Source organism: Epinephelus moara, chromosome 9, assembly GCF_006386435.1.
Source record: "Epinephelus moara isolate mb chromosome 9, YSFRI_EMoa_1.0, whole genome shotgun sequence".
NCBI lineage: Eukaryota > Metazoa > Chordata > Actinopteri > Perciformes > Serranidae > Epinephelus > Epinephelus moara.
Window position 1 is genome coordinate 341,543 of NC_065514.1, and position 19,212 is coordinate 360,754.

General features: G+C 41.3%; 1 protein-coding gene across 3 annotated transcripts; it reads left to right on the forward strand.

Annotated features, from left to right (window-relative positions):
* The first annotated feature begins 985 nt into the window (after positions 1-985).
* zmp:0000001301 (rab9 effector protein with kelch motifs) lies at positions 986-12,654 on the forward strand. Of its 3 annotated transcripts, none has more exons than XM_050053466.1 (19): positions 994-1,113; positions 2,272-2,348; positions 2,532-2,604; positions 3,690-3,732; positions 5,475-5,553; positions 5,660-5,748; positions 5,895-6,041; positions 6,293-6,344; positions 6,477-6,577; positions 6,900-6,985; positions 8,498-8,579; positions 8,688-8,773; positions 9,489-9,576; positions 10,111-10,159; positions 10,291-10,381; positions 10,462-10,562; positions 10,897-10,981; positions 11,187-11,291; positions 11,972-12,654. In XM_050053466.1, the coding sequence occupies exons 2-19, from the start codon at positions 2,287-2,289 to the stop codon at positions 12,074-12,076; spliced, it is 1,524 nt and encodes a 507-aa protein (XP_049909423.1). In that variant the 5' UTR covers positions 994-1,113; positions 2,272-2,286; the 3' UTR covers positions 12,077-12,654. The 3 variants fall into 3 exon arrangements, with proteins under 3 accessions (XP_049909424.1, XP_049909423.1, XP_049909422.1); XM_050053465.1 differs by having other exon boundaries at positions 2,276-2,348; XM_050053467.1 differs by lacking the exon at positions 2,272-2,348 and having other exon boundaries at positions 986-1,113.
* The last annotated feature ends 6,558 nt before the right edge of the window (positions 12,655-19,212 follow it).

Consider the following 19,212-nt stretch of genomic DNA (forward strand, 5'->3'; position numbering starts at 1 on the left):
GTGTCCATCTGAACACAGATACATCACTCATTTTCAGACTGGAGGATCATTTTACCTGCAGCTGACATAAATAAAGTGCCTGAACACTGTTGAGAGTTTACATGATCTATTTAAGACCAGTTAGAGCAAATAGTTAATCAGCCAATCATGTGGCAGCAGCTCAATGCATTTAGTCATGTAGACATGGTGAAGACGAGCTGGTTCAGGCTGCTGCTGGTGGTGTAATGGTGTGGGGGAGATTTTCTTAGTACCAGCTGAGCATGGTTTAAACACCACAGCCTACCTGAGTATTGTTGCTGAGCGTGTCCATCCCTTTATGACCACAGTGTACCCATCTTCTGATGGCTACTTCCAGCAGGATAACGCACCATGTCACAAAGCTCACATCATCTCAAACATGACAGTGAGTTCACTGTACTCCAATGGCCTCCACAGTCACCAGATCTCAGTCCAATAGAGCACCTTTGGGATGTGCTGGAACGGGAGATTCTCATCATGGATCAACTGTGTGATGTCATCATCAATATGGACCAAAGTCTCTGAGGAATGTTTCCAGCACCTTGTTGAGTCTGTGACACCAAGAATTAAAAAGGGGGTCCAACCTGAAGGTGTACCTAATAAAGTGGCCGGTGAGTACATACCATGCAGTGCATCTGTGTGGAAGCATTTGTATCTTTATGTTTCTCCACTCATGTATTCAGGTTTTATCTTTGTCACCCATCTGTGTGAATGTACACACACACACACACACACACACACACACACACACACACACGCACACACTATTACATTTTGTAATCACTTATCAGAGTTATTTTCTCTCCTGTAAAGGAACAGCGACAGCAGCCAGGACTGAATCATCTCCTCTCACTGTTCTCACTGTGTCCTGTTCAACGCTGACCTGCTCTGCTGGGCATTGTGTTTGGAGGCGTTGCTGGGCAACAGCGTACCTGCAGAGGAAAGTGTAGCTTACCTGAAAGCTGAGACACAGAGGACAGCTGTTGGACCGCGAGCTGAGATGACTCATCTGTGGCTCAGTGCAGCTTCAATAAAACAACAACAGAACTAGAAAAAGCAAGACGTCAACATCCTGAAGGACACAGAGCTCAACAGGTAGGTGTCATCTGCTGAGGACGTCAGCTTTCTAAATTAGTCCACACCAAGGCCACACATTGTCTGATATGTTTGTGACAAAAGAAAATGTTGAGAATTTATTCACCTGCATCTAGATATGAACATTTAAATGTATCATGTTGCTGTAGTGCCACCTCGAGGAGAAATGACATCAGATTTTGAGGGTTTATAGCTGTCAGGTAACAGGTTCTGTTAACTCTGTGTTCTCTGTTGTAAGAACCATCCAAGACGTTAAAGCCACTACAAGGAAGAAAAAAGAAAAGAAAATGTTGAAGAAAAAAAAAACGTAAATTAGCGGTGTTGTACCGACATAGTGCTTTTATTTTGAAAGAGACTGTATGCAAACTGTACATTTCCTGTGAAAACAGAAGTGTATTTTGAAAGAAGACAATGCATGCAACAGGCTGAAATTGACACGGCGTCCCAGAACCAACACACCCAGGGTACCTTGGACGTCATATTTGGATGTGGAAAGTCCATGACCAAACGTGGACATGTGACGAGGTCGGAGTGAGAACGTGTTGGTTTAACTTAAGTGTTTCAAAGGCATCTGTGAACATAACACAACACAATATGAATTAAAATTGTAATTCCTAATGACAAGCAACATTTATGTGCAATATCTTATTTACACAGCAGTCAGACACAGGTGGAGATTTTGTTAGTAGCTACAAAAATATTGGAGCTATTAACATATTGATGAATGCTGAAATACACATATTTCCTTCTGCAAACAGTTTACACACAAATTTGTTCTGCTCATGTTTCATGAATGAGACCTAATGTGTTTGGGAGTTACAACAGATGATGTCACACCTACAAGAATATTAAGAGAACAGAAGGGTTTTTAAATACTTACAGGAATATAGAGGTAAAGTGTGGCCTACTTCTTTGTCTCACAGCGCAGGATTATGAGTCATGTGATGCTCCAATAACGACATATAGCAACTCATCACTCATTGTGTGCGCAGCAGAGTGAAATATAATAAAGATACTGTGATGACTAAGAGACAAAACAACAGAGAGGATCAAGGTTAAAACCTCCCCAGTGGGGCAAGTTGTTTCACCTGTGACTCAGAATCCTGAACAATTCAGATGGTGACTGTGTGTGTGTGTGTGTGTGTGTGTGTGTGTGAGACAGCAGATGTGAAGATGGCATTAGCCAGCGGTCACTGGCTGGAGAAGGAGATGAGGGGAGAGGCCCCGAGTCCCAGGTGGGTCACTGTTCTTCCTGTAACAGTGAATATGCCATCCTGACACCAGACTGATGATTCATCCTCTCTGCAGGATAGTTTTTAACAATGTGATGAATTCAAGGCTTCACATGGAGTGATGCTGAGATGAACTAGTTATTGGATCTGCAGACTCATTCTTACTGTCCATGTCTTCTGTCACAGGCAGGGCCACGCGTTAGCTGTGGCAGGAAACGTCGCCTTTCTGTTCGGAGGATCCTCCAGCATGAGTCAGGAGGTGAATTTTTAATCTCGTTATCAATTAATCTGCCAATTACTGTCACGATTAATCGATTAATCATTTAGTCTAAAAAGAAATTAAAAAAAATGTGAAAGATGCGAGCCTGTTCTCCTCCCAACTCCTCAAATACCGCCGCTTTGTAAGTGATTTTTGCGCCAGAGACCGACGCACAGAAGTACCTTACGTAGCAGTATGATACGCACCAGAAGCATCAGTTTTAGTGGCAGCGGGCAACAACCCAAGTCATCAAATACTAATGCTTTATGAGTGGATGTCGACGTCAGACACAGATGCAGTTTTTAATGCAGCCAGCAACTACCGTAATATAAAGAACATGAAAGTCCTCATAGGGCCAATGAGGGGAGGTGGATGGGTCACACAAGCTCCGGACTTTCACCCAGGAGGACACTGTTTGGCTTTGGTGTGAACTGTAAGCAAAACCATGGTGTTTTTTTCCAAACCTAGCCACGTCCTTTCGTTGCCTAAACCTCAGGAAATCAACCTAAACACAAAGTATTTTACCAGCATTTCAAGTTTTGAAAAAGAATTTGTACATTTCCTGTGCAATTGGAGGCGTATATTAAAAAGACGCAAAGAATATAAGAAGTATCAGTTGAGACACCGTCTGTGAACACTGGAACAGATGCAGGAGGGTACCTGAAGCGTCATATTAACATGTAAGTCCATTGACAAAGCGGCTTTATTTGATGAGTTAGGATGAGAACGTGTTGCAAATGTCCAAAGTGATGTCTTTAAATTGCATCGATCGTCCAACCAAAGGTCCAAAACCTGAAGCCTCTTTATAAATGACAAAGACAAGCAGTACTCACATTTAAGAGGCTGGAACCAGCAAGTGTTTGACATTTTTGCTTGAAGAACAACTGAAATGATTGATCGGTTATCAAGTCAGTTAGTGATTAATTTTCTTTTGATTAACGAATCAATCAATCAACTTATCGTTGCAGTTCTGTTTCAAACCTTCTTAATTCAGGGAGATCTGACAGCTGCCTGCTTAACATGTGCACACAACACATGGCTGAAACATGGGATCTAATCGTCTAATGGTCTTCTTCTTTATTTAGGAGGACATCATTGTTTACTTCAATGACTTCTACATGCTAACAGGTACGAATAAAAGATGCTAAAAGTCCCATTTATATTGTATTTTTTGGCATAAGTTGATTAAGAAACAAAGCCATATAACCATCAAATAACCATGTTTTCTGTATAAGATCTTGTAAAACCGATTGAAATGCATCTATATGGGATAAAGCATTGTTATACATGTTAAAGTGTTCACAAATTAGAGTTATGAGTCAACATTGTATTCACACTACAGAGCACACACATAACCTATCATGTTCTGTATTATGATAGCACACACACACACTCAAATGTTTGCACTACCTGATGCACATTTAAAAGTTTATATTGTATAAGAGCACAAGGGACTGCATAAAGAAAGTCCCTAAGATTCACATGTTTTTTAAAAATAAAGTGAAAGCAAATCTAAAGCTAAGGGTGGAAAATTTGGGAACTTCCAGACTCAAAATGAAAGTGATACACCATTAAAATCGGGCCTGTTCACGACTGGACAAAAAGAAAAAGATTGCCACCAATAGCTTTGCATTGAAGTGGGATGGATTAGCAGAAAGAGGTGGAGACTCTCTCCAGTCTCCACCAGCATAAAAGCAGACGCGCTGGAAGTGAGTTTTCAGTCCAGCTCCGGGGCTTGACTCGATGAGTTGTATGTATTGAAGCTTGTGAACACATTAAACTCGATTGCATCGGACTCTGCCTGTCTCCAGTGTCTCTTTGAGTATTACTTAGCTGAATCCAAGGTACCAGATCGACATCAGAGGACAACTGTGAAGTCAAGTGGAGGACAAGGTCGGGAGCCTACAGGCCCAATTCCAGGCACCGATTTTTACCTCTACATCACCCAGTTTCATGCAGATCGCTCAAACTTCCTAGGGGTGCCATGTCATAATTTTGACATCCCATTATTCCGAAAATTACCCATTGTTCCGAAATCTCAATGCTTCGACATCCCATTGTTCCGAAGTCCCGTTGTTCCGAAATCTCCATGTTGCAATGCAAAAAGTTGAAAAAGCAAGCAGCAAGGGAAAGCAGCAAGACACCATGTTGTCGTGTTGTTTACTGTTGCCATGACGACAATGGTCGCCCTGTTTTGAGGAAGTAGAAGCGATGTTGAAAGTTATAATTTTAACCCAAACCATGATCTTTTCCTAACCCTTAACCAAGTAGTTCTTGTGCCTAAACCTAACCAGACCTTAACCATGAAACAGTTATTTTGTAACAATGAAAAATTAGATTTTGGAACAACAGGACTTCGTAACAATGGGTTTAATATGGTCGGAACAATGGGATGTCGAAACATTGAGATTTTGGAACAATGGGATGTCGGACCCCCTTCCTAGGAAGAGATCCATTTGAAGTGTTTTTCAAAAAATTCAAAATGGCGGAAAATCTATATAAGCGGAAGTTATGGGTTCTTGAGGCAAATGTGTTCCTCATGAGGAGAGGCATCTCTGTGCAAAGTTTCATGTCTCTACGACATACGGGGCATGAGATATGCCCATTCAAAGTTTGCAATTTCAATCGGTTGCTATAGCGCCCCCCTTTGGCCAATTGATGTAATATTGCTTCATTGGCATCCTCCCATGACCCTCTACCACTGTGCCAAATTTCACATGGATTGACCAAGTCAGTGAGGAGAAAAACGTGGAACACACACACATCTAGTTCCATTATATTGGAGAGAAGGCAGACATCTCTACAGCTGATATCTCCAACACTCGGCAACTCACGCCACTACTAACCAGAGCTTTTGTTCTTGTGTGCAGTTTCTCCTGATGATGTCATGTGGGAGGAGATTCCTCAGAGCGGAGACGTTCCCTCAGCCAGAGAAGGACACACTCTTTGGTACAGCAACATATATTAGTTGCTGGTTGCTTAGGCCTACAGTTAGGGGGCAGACTCACTGTTGATAATGACACATTCCCATAGCTTTACCTGTCTTCTTTATTAGTGTTGTGAAAGGGAAGCTGTATCTGTTTGGAGGAGCGTCCAGCCCTGACGCCACTGAGTGTCTCCCAGGAGTCTACAGCTTTGATATAGGTGAGGACGTTACAGCAGGTGGAGAAACATGTCCCGGTTCATTTGTGCTAATGTTTCTTTGTGTTGTTAGTGTTGCTTTAATGTTACATTAATGAAGAGTAAAGTGAAGCCTAACAGTGCTGTGATGTGTCTCCATCTTCTGACAGTGTCTCTGACCTGGGAGGGCCTAGCAGTCGGAGGTGTGGCCCTCAGGACCCTCAGCCACAGCTCTGTTGCCGTAGGAGACAACATCTACGTGTACGGAGGCAGTCTGGGAGGGAATCCATCTGATGATCTCTTGGTCTTCAACACAGGTCCATACATCATCATCTTCATAAAGATCTTGATATGCAAATGATAATTTAAGAAGTGAAGTGTTCCTTTAACTACTGGTCCTGATTCCTCTTCATCCCTGCTGATCATTTTCCAAACTCTCAGTTAGCTTTCAGAATTACTGTCGTCTATATTTCTATGAAAATCAGTTTACACAGACTGAGAGCGTTCTGCTTTTTAAAAGACTCAGCCTGTCATAAGTTTGTGTGTCTGTGTTTTCTTTCTGTTTCAGTGTCTCTCACCTGGACACCGGTAAAAACCAGCGGCTCTCTGCCTCCTGCGCTGTAAGACTCTGATCATCAGATACACACAGGGAGGATTTGTTACAGGAATATTGTATTGTATTATATTAAAATGCACAGTGGTTGTGATTCTTATTAACACTGACACTAACCTTAGTATCTGTGTCTGTGAAGGTTTGGTCAGAGTTTTGCTCTGGTCGGAGATCAGGTGTTCATGTTTGGAGGATGTGAGGCAGGTGGAGACTTCTGTAAAGACTTGCATGTCCTCAACACAGGTAAACACTGAGTCAGGTTATACAGGAATATATATATGGAAAACAAGTTTGGGATCGTCAAGTGTTGTGTTTCCATTTAAACATTAATTATAAATAATTAAAGTTTCTTTAAATGCTTTTGACTGGAAATCAATGTAAGATCAACATTTATATTTTTATACTTCAAAAATAGAAATTGAATGAAATATAATATATAATCTAATAAATGGACTGATTTCACTTCAGTGCAGTCAGCCCTAGACTTCCATACAAAGTGTACATCTAACAAAGTTTGTCTGACTTGTGATTTGACCTCTGACCTTTGGGTCTCTCCTGATTTCAGAGAGCTTGGTTTGGCAGAAATGGGAGGTGAAGGGAGAATCACCTGCAGCCTGCAGCGGACAAACACTGACTGCACACCATGATAAAGTACACACACACACACACACACACACACACACACACACACACACGTACAAGTCTGGAGTTTGTTTGACCTATCCACCTCACCTTCCACCCACCCTAGTGCAGACTTTCTCACTCTTTATAGTGCGGCAGTTACTTGGGGAATCCAAAAATGCTGCTGCCCGGTGCATGTCATACTAAAGTGTGTCTTGGTGCGTCAACCCGACAGCACTTGTAGGAGTTGAGGCATTAAATGTAGTTTAATTTGGCCATGTTTGACGATTTTAATACTGTAGTTAGTTGATTACTTTTGACATAGTAATGGTCTGTTTTTCATTTTCACTTTTAAAAGTCTTAAACACAAGATATTGTACATTTATTCATGTAGTTTTGCACTGCTGTCAATTGTTGAAGATTGTTTTGCACGTTAATCCTCTGATCTGCCAAAAATAGAATAAATGTTTTTCTAAGATTCTAACATTGTTTAAAAGTATTTATTGCATAATATATTCGCATGAGCAAATATAGGATGTATTTTAGAGGGTTTGTAATTTAACTGTTTACGAGACATGGGTATTCTGTTACAGTAAAACACAACATCACGATAATCACCATTTTTGAGGTAGAATTATCCCATTGCAGTTTATATGAATCAGCATTTGGGTGGAATATTATATGAAGTATAATTTGCATAATATTTAACCAATTCATATGGTAGAATTTACCCAGTGTTGAAATTAATTTGACCCAGCATTTGAATTAAATGTGTAACCCATTTTGTTGGGTCAAATTAACTACTGCTGGGTTGGTCCAATAGTTACCCAGGCGTTGGGTTAAAAAAAACCCAAGTTGGGTTGATTTTAACCCAGGATTTTTTAGGGTGCAGAAGATCAATACAATCAGCACAGTTTCAAGATTCGAGTCACCAATTCAGTATCTGACCAAATGTCTCCCCTTCTGTTCCTGAGATATGGTGTTAAATTATGGCCAGAAAAAGTGTTTTTGCAGAACGATTATGATGCCACAGTGAAGCTGACCTTTGACCTTTTGAATATAAAATGTCATCACTTCATTATTTTATCCTGTTAGACATTAATGTGAAATTTTGTCATAGTTAGCGTATGAATTCTTGAGTTATGGCCAAAACTCATTTTGTGGGGTCACACTGACCTTTGACCACAAAATTTTAATCACTTCATTGTTAAGTCAAAGTGGACGTTTGTGCCAAATTTTTTAAAAAAAATCCTCCAGGTGCTCCTGAGATATTGCGTTCATGAGAATGAGACGGACAGATGACAACCCGAAAACATACAGCCACACCTGTCACTGGCGTGGAGGCACAAATTCAGCCGAATGAAATATATTTTTTCTCTAAATCAGGGCAGAAATCCAACAAACTCTCAAAACAGGAGCTTGAAAAGGTCTAAAATATGAAAGGAAATCAGAGCAGATGTAAACATTAATAGAAATAGTCTAGTAAAAGTAGTCTTTGATAAACTAAATCTAATTTGTCTCTGTGTTAAATCTGTGTTGAAGGATATCTACCTGTTTGGGGGCAAAAGCACGAATGAGGACGGCACGGTGACGTCATCCAATGAAATCCATAAACTCAGCATCTGTGAGTGAAACACTGCAGATGAACTGACTGAGAAATATATGATTTATTATAAGGAAAGTCAAAGGATAGAAATATATTGATTATATATTTCACATTGTGTCTCTGCAGCTAAGATGAAGTGGAAGGTTCCTCTGTACGTCGGGATTCCTCCGGCTCGACGACACGGACACACCGCCTTCATCCTCCACAGCCACGTCAGTGTGTTACCAAACCTTTTTTTTTAATTAGACCATTTGAGATTATTATTGTACAACAGTATATAAGGGCCATTGTAGTTTAAAAAACAACAAAAAAACAAAAAATTCTGGGGTTACATTAAAGTCATAAATTTATTTAAAAAAAACTGGAGATATTATTTGAATTTTAGGTGGTAAATCCACAAGTAAAAAAAGAAATTACACAATCTCAATAAAAACTTGAATATGTTTGTATATTATAAATTCATGCATTTGTTAGTAAAACTCAGAAATTCTAAGGTTGATCCAACGTTGCAAACTGAAGCAATGGGGTTCCTTAAAAATGCATGAATAAATAAATCAATTTTTTTTTTTTAAAAATTGAGAGAGCATTTTTTTTTCTTCATTTTTCTCACATAAATTTAAATAAATAAATGTGAATTTCTCAGTATTTACTCTCAAATGTCTGACTTCAGGATCTCAGAGAATGTTCAAGGTTGTTTTTGCATTAATTGGGGGGTTTTTCTAATAATTTTACCTCTGTAATTTCAAAGAATATCCCATTTTTTTCCTGTAAAACATTAATCTTGGAGAATCTGAATTATTTCTTACGATATCCCCCCTCCCCTGGCTTCATAATTTATTTGTTTGTTAACCTACCATGACCCTTTTACCCTGTGGCATTATTGTCATGTCTTTTTAAATAAGATTTTTCTGTGCGTTTGGTCGACAGCTGTACGTGTTCGGAGGAAAGAATGAAGAGCAGGAGTTTAATGACCTGAAGGTGATGAAACTCATCAACCCCTCAGAGAGACAACCAGGTACATTATTCCTTATTTATTTTATTGAAACACCACATTAACACGAGGGCCTGCAGCGTGCTTTACAGCAAATATCTGACTCTCATCCGGATGATTTAACTGTTCATACCAACAGTGGAGCTAAAATATGAAGTTATTCTTACTGCCTTTATTCAGACAGCGACAGTTAATGTTAAACCTTTAACCTTTCCGTTTTTGGATTCTTCATATATAGTTTTCTTGATGACAAAAATGCCTAAAGGAAAACTCTATGTGGAAGAGTGGTGATTGGTTATGATGCTACAAAGCAGCAGGACTCAGCTTAGCTATTGAGAACATAACACTGGGGGATTGTGGTTCACAGATGAGGCCACATTAAAGTGTTCGTCCTCTGGGGAGCAGGAACACACCATGAAATGTCAATCTGGCCAAATAGATTTCATGTACAAGAATAGTACAGATGAGGAGAACCGCAAACACTTTCAGAAAGTCTTCACCTGGAAGTCGTTGATTGTGCTGGAGTAGCTGTGTGAACACTGGATTTTTTCTCCACAGTGATGAAGGAGATTTTGTCGGAGTTTGGTCTGCAGGGAGTCAGCCACAGGTCAGCAGCAGCCTCACACACCTGTGTTTCTGTTTCGTCTTACTGTGTGTGTGCAGTTTCAGCTTCATGTCACGCTCTGTTTGACTCTCAGCTCTCAGTCTAACACTCTGGTTTCATTCTGGTCTCGACAGCTTCACTCCCACAAAGGTTCCCAATGTTCGCTACGAGCTGAGCGACTCGGCTGCGTTCAGCCAGCCCAGGGGCCCCGCAGCTAATGCTCAGGTGATGACTGTACATGAAGTAAGATTAAAACAAGACAAAGCTCTCTAGTAACACAGGTGATGTGTTGTTTCGTCCTGCAGGTGTTTGTCCACAGAGACTTCAGTGCAGTGCGAGATCAGGCCATGAAAATGATCCAGACAGCTTTCGCTCTGCTCGACCAGGAGTTCCTCAAACTGGACCGGTACATGAACACGTTTAGTTTGTTTGCATTAGGTATTACATCAGATCATTAATGCCAAATACTGATCCAGCTGGATTCTCTTTGAAGAGATGGTCTGGTTGACTGATTAGCTGATAACTCCTTTGACACCTGGATCAACATCAGACGCCTCTCATAAACACTTCAACCTTTGAAACCTGAACAAAGTGGTTTCGATTTCTTTCGAGAACATGGGGAACTAGATTATAGAGGCTTGTTGTGCTGCTCATCGCCTTCTTCTCTCTAAATATTCATATAACTAGGCTGTCAAACTCGTATTAATTTCTTTACATCTGAATTTCTTTTCTTTCCTCAGAGAGAAGTCAGAGTTGTCTCAAGCTGCTGCTGCTCTGCAAAGAGACAAAGAAGCTCATGAAGCCTGCAGACAACAACAGCAGCAGGTTCATCGCTTCATCCAATCAGATCTCAACCAACTGAATATCGTCTAACATGTCTAATTTAATCCCTTTTATCCAACTACTGCATTGTTAACATGCTAATGCTAACATGTTAGCATGGCAGAATGATTTGGGACTTGTTAGCATGCTAAATTAGGAGCACAGAACATCTGGACATATGTTTTGTGCTGTTTTGTGTGTGTGTCAGGAGCTGCAGGAGATGCTGGACCGACATCGCTCTCAAAATGAGGCGTGGCTCCGAGCGAGAGCCGAGGAGAACGACCGAGAGAGGAGGGAGCTCTGCAGGCTCAGAGTCAGTAAACACACCCATCCTGTTCTTTGGTCTTGTGGATTTTCTCGCAGTTGTTCTCCTGTTCATTGCACGCTGTGTCCTTAAAAGGATTAGTGCACCCAAAAATGAAAATTCAGCCATTATCTACTCACCCATATGCCGAGGGAGGCTCAGGTGAAGTTTTAGAGTCCTCACATCACTTGTGGAGATCCAAGAGGAGAGTGGGTAGCAACACAACTCCACCTAATGGAGGCTGACGACGCCCCAGATTCAAACGTCCAAAAACACATAATTGAAACCACAAAATATCTCCATACTGCTCGTCCGTAGTGATCCAAGTGTCCTGAAGCCCCGACATAAAAAGTTGTTTGGAAAAACGTCATTTGAACTCTGTTTTTAGCCTCACTGTAGCCTGTAGCTCTGACTGCCTCTCTGTGCAACGCGCTCACGTGTGCATGATTGCGCGAGACCGTGAGACATGGGCACCGCGTTCATGTGTGTTCACGTGCTTTCGCTGGTCTTGCGTTCAAGCGCACACACGTGTAACCTCACAAGCCAGGTGTTAGCAGGTGTTAGCGGGTTTTTGTGCAGTGTAAAAGGGGCTTAAGTGTGAGCTAAAGCAGATGCCTGGAATGTGGGAGCATCACATTTAAACAAACCCTCCCTCCCTCCCTCTGTCTGTCTGTGTGATGGGTCCTCAGGAGGAGGTGCTGCAGGAGCAGGAGCGGCTGAAGGAGGAGCAGAGCAGCATCCAGAAACGCAGCGAACATCTTCTGTCCATCATGCAGCAGTTCAAAGGAATGTGAGATAGAAGGATAGATGGATGGAGACGGACATGATCTTCTTGTTTTTCATCTTTGTTCCACTTTGAACGTTACGTGTTATGTTGTGTTCACACTGGGCGCGAATAAAGGTTAAGTCAATGTAACACGTGATTAGACATGAATTCCCACCAGGCGGCGTAATGGACACGATGGACACGAAATATGTGAATTAAGTGGCTGAAATAAAGCAGGTAGCTCGATTTCGCTCCATATGCTGGAAAAATCTGAACTCCAGCTACCAAATCACAACACAATAGCCAATCAGCATTGAGAGTCTCTGGGGACATATGACGCCGAGGACGTACTGGTGGAAGTCCATTGATTGATTTAGGGATTTCAAACACGTATGACCCGAGTTATTCGTGCGTATGAAGCGAGTCAACACAAAATTGCCTCGCATTTGGTGTGAACACAACATTTAACTTTCTTACAACAAAAATATGTTGCAAAAAAGAATGTGAAAAGTTTGCGTCTCGTATTGTTGAGAGCACAACAGCTGATTGTAGCGTTGTCATAGCTGAGCATCATTTGACTCTTAATTTAAATGTGAGAATTTCATAATAAACCCTGACTTACAAAACCCAGATGGTGTCAGTCGGTCTTTTCCTTCCAAACCAGGTGCTTACAGCTCAGGAGACACTCCTACAGTCACCAGGGGATACATGGAAGATCTGGAGTAACTTCACTAATATAATAAATAAATATATAAATATAAATATATGATTTAATTCATATATTCACATTGAGAGTGACCTGTATGTATCACAACAGCATCGGCCTCTAGTATGACGTCAGGCCAAGCAGTTACTAGTTTCATAAGATAATCAGAAATGACTGTCAGTGCTTTGAGAGGAAACGTGCTCTGCTAGCTTCAAACTTGTAGTTCTGTTCAGCAGTGTATGATGGGATTTGTAGTCCTGGGATGTTTGGTGAAGAGTAGAAGTCCAGTCAGTTTGTAAAACCACACTGTAGCTGAGAGTCGACAACAGGACGTTGACTGGTTTGACATGTTGGGTTTTTTTTGTCCGCAGCGTCCGCTGAACCGTGAAGAGCTCCACAGCTGCTGCAGGCGATGCTGTCTCTTTAATTTGTAGCAGGAGATCTGGGAGCAGAAGAAGATGCATGTGTAAAGCACTGTAGATATTACATGAAGCCAACATCAGTCGTCTCAGACGGGTTATTCTAAGTCAACAAATGTCTTCCTGACACCATCAGTATCCAGTTTGTTAAGAGCAGGGTTGGATTAATGAGTACAGTTGGTGTCTAACTGTGGACAGTGAGTCAAAGGATAACTAGTTTCAGAGAATGATTACCTGACTCTGAGGATCCAACATGTTCTCACTACGACCTCGTCACATATTGACGTTTGGTCATGGACTTTCCACGTCCACATATGACGTCCGAGGTACCCTGGGTGTGTTGGTGGTTAAGGTTCTGGGACACCGTGTCAACTTCAGCCTGTTACATGCATTGGTTTTCAAAATACACTTCTGTTTTCATAGGAAATTTAACATTTTCATACAGTCTCTTTCAAAATAAAAGTGCTACGTCAACTTAGTACAACAATGCCAATTGATGTTTTTTTTCCGTCAACAACAAACACATGCAGTTACCTTTAGCCAAGACATGCACATGGTTTGGTTTATGCACCAAAAGAACATGGCGGTGATTGTTGGACCCATCCATCACTGCTCCTACCCGCCCTCTTAACTTACGTTGTTATTCCGCCGCGTTTCCCCGACGCTGCCGGTATTCGCCCATGTATCATGCCGATGTGGAAGGACAGCTTTTTTCTTTGGTGTCTGACGCTGGACGTCACTGCTCAAGTGCTGATAGTGCTTTTACATTCACCACTGTTGTGTGAATTTTTAGAGCTGGTTTATTGAGATAAGCAGTAGGTGGCGCTACTGATGACGCAATCAAAAGAGCGCCAGTCAAACTTCACGGGCAGAAAAACAATGACTGTATTATAAGATCTAGACCCTTAAATGGCGCCTGCTCAGTCCAAGGACAACTGCTCACCTGGCACATGCCCCAAAAAAGTTTCTAGCGTCTGGGTTTACTTTCGCTGTACGCAGCCCACTGACTACGTGCAGTAGTGTCTCTTCTGCTGGCTCCACCTGCGGGTTTCTGCTCGTCCCATAGACCTTACATTGTGATGACATCACAGATCTGGGTTCACGTAAAATCTTACAAACATAAACCCTCCGTGGATGAAAAATGAATCATAGAAAGAGTCAGAATTGAGCTTGTTTGCAATTCCTTGTCTCAGCCGGTGTCAGCTGAGCTGTAGCGTTAGCTCGGCGAGCTAGCAGTAGATGCACTCTTCCTTCTGCGCAGTGATACGGTTGGCAAGTGTAGTTCGGTAGAAAGAAAATAGTTCCGACATGAAACTGCTCTCAACAAGGTCTGTGGATTATCTTGAGTAACCAGGTCATGATTTCTGGACAGAGTCATTGATGTTGAGTTTTTCAAATGTATTTTTTTGGCACCTTGAGCACCACAAGCTGAGAGAAGGCAGACATCTCTACGGCTGATATCTCCAACACTCTGCAGCTCACACCAAAACTATCTAACCTGATGAACAGCACTACAAGTAAGAGGAGAAATATGTATTTTAGATGTTTAGGTGAACTGTCCCTTTAATGACAACATCTGTATTCTGTACTTTAGTGTTTGTTTTTATATTTAGCAGCTGTAAATCAGCTCTGACAGGAGAAGAAAATGTTGCTTTAACACCTCTGAATGTATCACAACTCATTTTATTAATGGAGCTGTCTGACTGCCCTCTGTGTCTGTCTGTCTGTCTCTGTCTGTCTGTCTCCTCCACTGTCGCATTCAACAGCAGGACGGATCACTATTAAGCAAGGAAAAACAGCGTAATGCGCCAGTCGGTGTCTTTGTATTTCCTCTCGGTTGCACTATTTGGCAGCGCGAGGCAGGGGCGGGGAGAGCGCGTGAAGAGTGTCACTCCGCAGCAATACGACCGGAAGTGAGGCGATGGAAAAAATAAGAGCTCAGTGTTTGACTTTATGGTGTTAGAAGCCAGTTCTTTCTCATATTTATTCTCAGTATTTCTCAGGGCTGCTTTCAATGTGTTAAATAACCTTTTATTTATATTAACTGTAGATTCTGCTTTTAGATTGTTTTTGGCCAAACAAGTTGGTAAATGTAAATGTACAGCATTTAAAGTTTTATTCATTATAAATTCATTGAAAATACAAAAATAAAAAGTGAATTTAAAAAAAAATTGGAACAGAAAGAAATTAAATAAAAGGATAAAATTAGGCCAAAAATTCTTTTAAAGATCTTAATTATACCTATACAAGCATTTTATTATTACATAATTTATAAAATCTGAGAAACGTGTAATTAAAGTGGTACTGAGTATCTTAAAAGTTAATATAATTCTGGATTAATGTGTGACATGCTGTAGTTTTTTATTCATTATCAAACAATAAAAGTTTAGTGGCAAGTGATTTTTAATTTGAATGTTTTTTTTTAATTTATGCTTCAAGAGGCTGCTGTTTACTATCTTAGAAGCTATAATGTGTATTTTTCTAGGTGTTTATATTGTCATTTTTACACAGAGATCACAATAGGGACACTACTGAGTCCCTTTTTATGCCTCCTTCTTATTTTTACACAGAACCAAACAACAGCAGCATCATTCTGCTCCTGATTGTGATGTAAGACAGCATGCCGGCATCACAGAACCAAATGAGGTGTGATGGTAACAGATAACTGATAACAGTGGCATTAACATGGCAATAACAATCATTTATTGTTCATGTGATATGGCGGCTGATCTGGTCCTCTGCTTTGAGGGTAAGGAGCTCTGAAAGTCACTGTTTTTTGGCCAATACTGGTTAATTATTGGCCACTGTTCTTCTTGTTTGAGTTACCTGCTAACTGCTATTAGCTGCTTCTTAGATATCCTGCAGTAGGTCATATGTGTAACATTGTCAAAACATCACATCTATCCTGCACATGATACCATCCTGGTGGCTGTCGTGTTTATACAGAAATAATTTCAGCACTGTTAGTACTTCCTGTGATGGCTGAAATGTGAGACCACTCCGTCCCCTCATTCCATGATCGAACCTTACATATTCCCACCTTGAACAGACAGTTGCCATGTGTGTCTGTGGACAGATTGTGACAATGTGATTGTGTTACAGCAGTTCATGAAGCTTAACAGGTGTGAAACTGAGATCAAATCTGAAGGCCTAGTTTGAAGATGAGTGTGGTCCGTGTAGGGGGGCCAGAGCTATGGGAGCAGGAAGTATGGAAGGGGACATTGTCATCCCACTTTACGCCCCTGGCCCTCATTCATTTTAAGTCACTGATGGCTGGAGTGATCCAGTTGGAAAAAGGTCTATAATTTCCATCTAAATCGCCACTGGACAGGAGAGTTGGTGATGAATAAACTAGGTTTGCTTCCCCCTGCTTCCAGTGTTGGTCCTAAGCTAGGCTAAGCACTTCGGGAACTGCCCATTGGTTCGACATCCCATTGTTCCGACCATATTAAACTCATTGTTCCGAAGTCCCGTTGTTCCAAAATCATCATGATGCCCTGTGGTTAAGGTCTGCTTAGGTTTAGGCACAAAAACCACTTGGTTAGGGTCAGGAAAAGATCATGGTGTGTGTTAAAATGAAAAAGAAAGTGACAAACACATAAGCCGTGAGCCTGCTCCGCATCAAGCCGGTCGCAGCGCACCATACGCCCGCTGCGAGCCGTTCAGCACCGCGGACAGTCGGACTAATGGGATGTCGAACCAATGGGCTGTCGAACCAATGACATGGACCCAGCACTTCATGGACCTCTGTACTGGAGATAAAACTGATATCCACTGGTGTAGTGGAGGGTTTACCCATGGTATACCCACCAATCAGCCAGAAAACCATTGAAATATAAAGGAGTCTATTCTCACTTCCTCCTCGGAAACCTGCCTATCTAACAAGTAGTACACCCACATCACCATCAACCATGACACTGCTGATATCCGTCTGACACAGATGACTTTTGATAAAATTCTTGTTCCTAAATGTGCCTTTAAAGCAGTGGTTCCAACTGGTGGGTGGCCATCCAAAAGTGGGTCACTGGTCAAACAGAGTTTCTGATCTGAAGTGCCGTTTCTTGCTATAGATTGAGGCAATAACAGAAAGCTGCTTGACAGAGACAGCAAACTAGCTTGACGACATGCCCAAACACAAGCATGGCGCTGAATATATAAAACTGTGTAGACCTTGATCTAACTAAGGAGAAATCTGGACTCCATGGATGGACCAGCTGGGAAGCACTGATACAAAGAAACCTACAATTAGTGAACACATCACCCCAAGTGCGTCTGATTTTTAAAAAATTTCTTCTTCATTTTCAAATTTAAAAAACAGAATAACACAACTAGACCAGACAGTTTCCCCTCCCTTCCTCCCATATGACAGGATCACCTTGTCAACAAGGTCAGCAAGGTCAAATAAAACAAAATAAAATACGATATGACATAACAAAACACAGTCTGATAACATCTGCCTCTCTGAGCATGTTATTTTCTCCAGAGGTACACATTTATTATATCTGAAAACCATTTTGACAAAGACAGAGTAATCAAATTTCCACGTTAGAGCTATACATTTTCTTGCAACAGCAAGTGCAATCTTAATGAATTTAAAAACAGTGTTGCAACTGAAATTTAGACCAGTTAGTTTTCCAAGTGAACATAACTCTGGCTGTAATGGAGGACATGGTATCACAGATTTTTGCAAAAGTGTTGTACTTTTGCACGCAGCCATGTAGCGTGTAAAAATGTAGCTTCTGCTGTGCCACGTCTAATACACACCTTAGATATTGCACGGTTATATTTATGCAGCTTCAGAGGAGTGAAATAGAAGAATTAGAATTAGAAAGCCTTTATTGTCATTGTACAAAGAATATACAACCAGATTAGGAGTGCCACGTCTGATCAGATGCCGAGTAGTTATTAAAACAAGCAAGTAAAAATCAGACAACATAATCATTAATAAAACTGTAAATAAATAGTGTAAAAAGAAAAGGCTGTATCAAGCTGGTGCACATGTAAATAAATAGTGGATTGCAGTTGAAGAGCAGGATTGTTCTGATTTATCAGATGTTTTTAAGTCTATTTGTGCATGACTTTAAGCTCCTGTATCTCCTACCAGAGGGCGGGAGAGAGACCAGTTTGTGACCCGGGTGGGAACAGTAGTAGATCAATCTGGTGCAGAAGATTATAGTGACTAATTCTAAATCTTGAATTAACGGTCGCACAAACAGTTTCTTGACAAAGATCCTAGCATAGGGCTTCATTTGTGTTTGTGTTTAGGTCTGATTCCCCAGAGCAGGCTATTATGATAGGCCCTGGGGCACGCTAGTTACTAGTTAGGGCGTGCACACACACACACACACACACACTCACAAACACAATGGTTTGTGTCTGCAACGGTTTTTTATTTGGTTGAACATGTCAGGTGGTATCCACATGAATGCCAGGACCTAAGGTTTCCCAGCAGAGCCTTATACTGGAACAAGATGGTCAAAGTTATTCACTTCACCTGTCAGTGGTTTTAATGTTCTGGATGATTGGTGTATGTGTATATATTGGCAGAATGTAGAAGAAGCATATGATTGCTATTGACTATTTTACAAAAAAAGACAAGAAAATCATAATAGAGATGGCTTTGCAGCTTTGAGGGCATATAGCCTACAGCAAATGGCACCATTTTCAATTTAATGTGGGCTCTTTGAACACAAGTGTAGTTCAGAGGTGGCAATCTGAATCAGAACACAAGTGTAGTTCAGAGGTGGCAATCTGAATCATGAGCCCTTTTTAGACAGGAATTGTGCAAATTTGCAGGAAAGCCCAATCAGTCTTTTTTCAGCATTGGCAGTATAAAAACAAAATCGGCGAGTGCAGCAAAATGCCGCCTACCTACTTTTGTTTATACAGAATGTGCCTTTTTCGGGGCAATGGGGGGCATGAGCAAGTAACAAAACGTGTAGCTCAGCGTGTGATGTAAACAGTGACGTGGGAGGGAAGCCGCGGCTGGTCAGTCCTTCGGCGATTCTCTCATAAGTCGGCCCGTCCTTCACCGTCCCC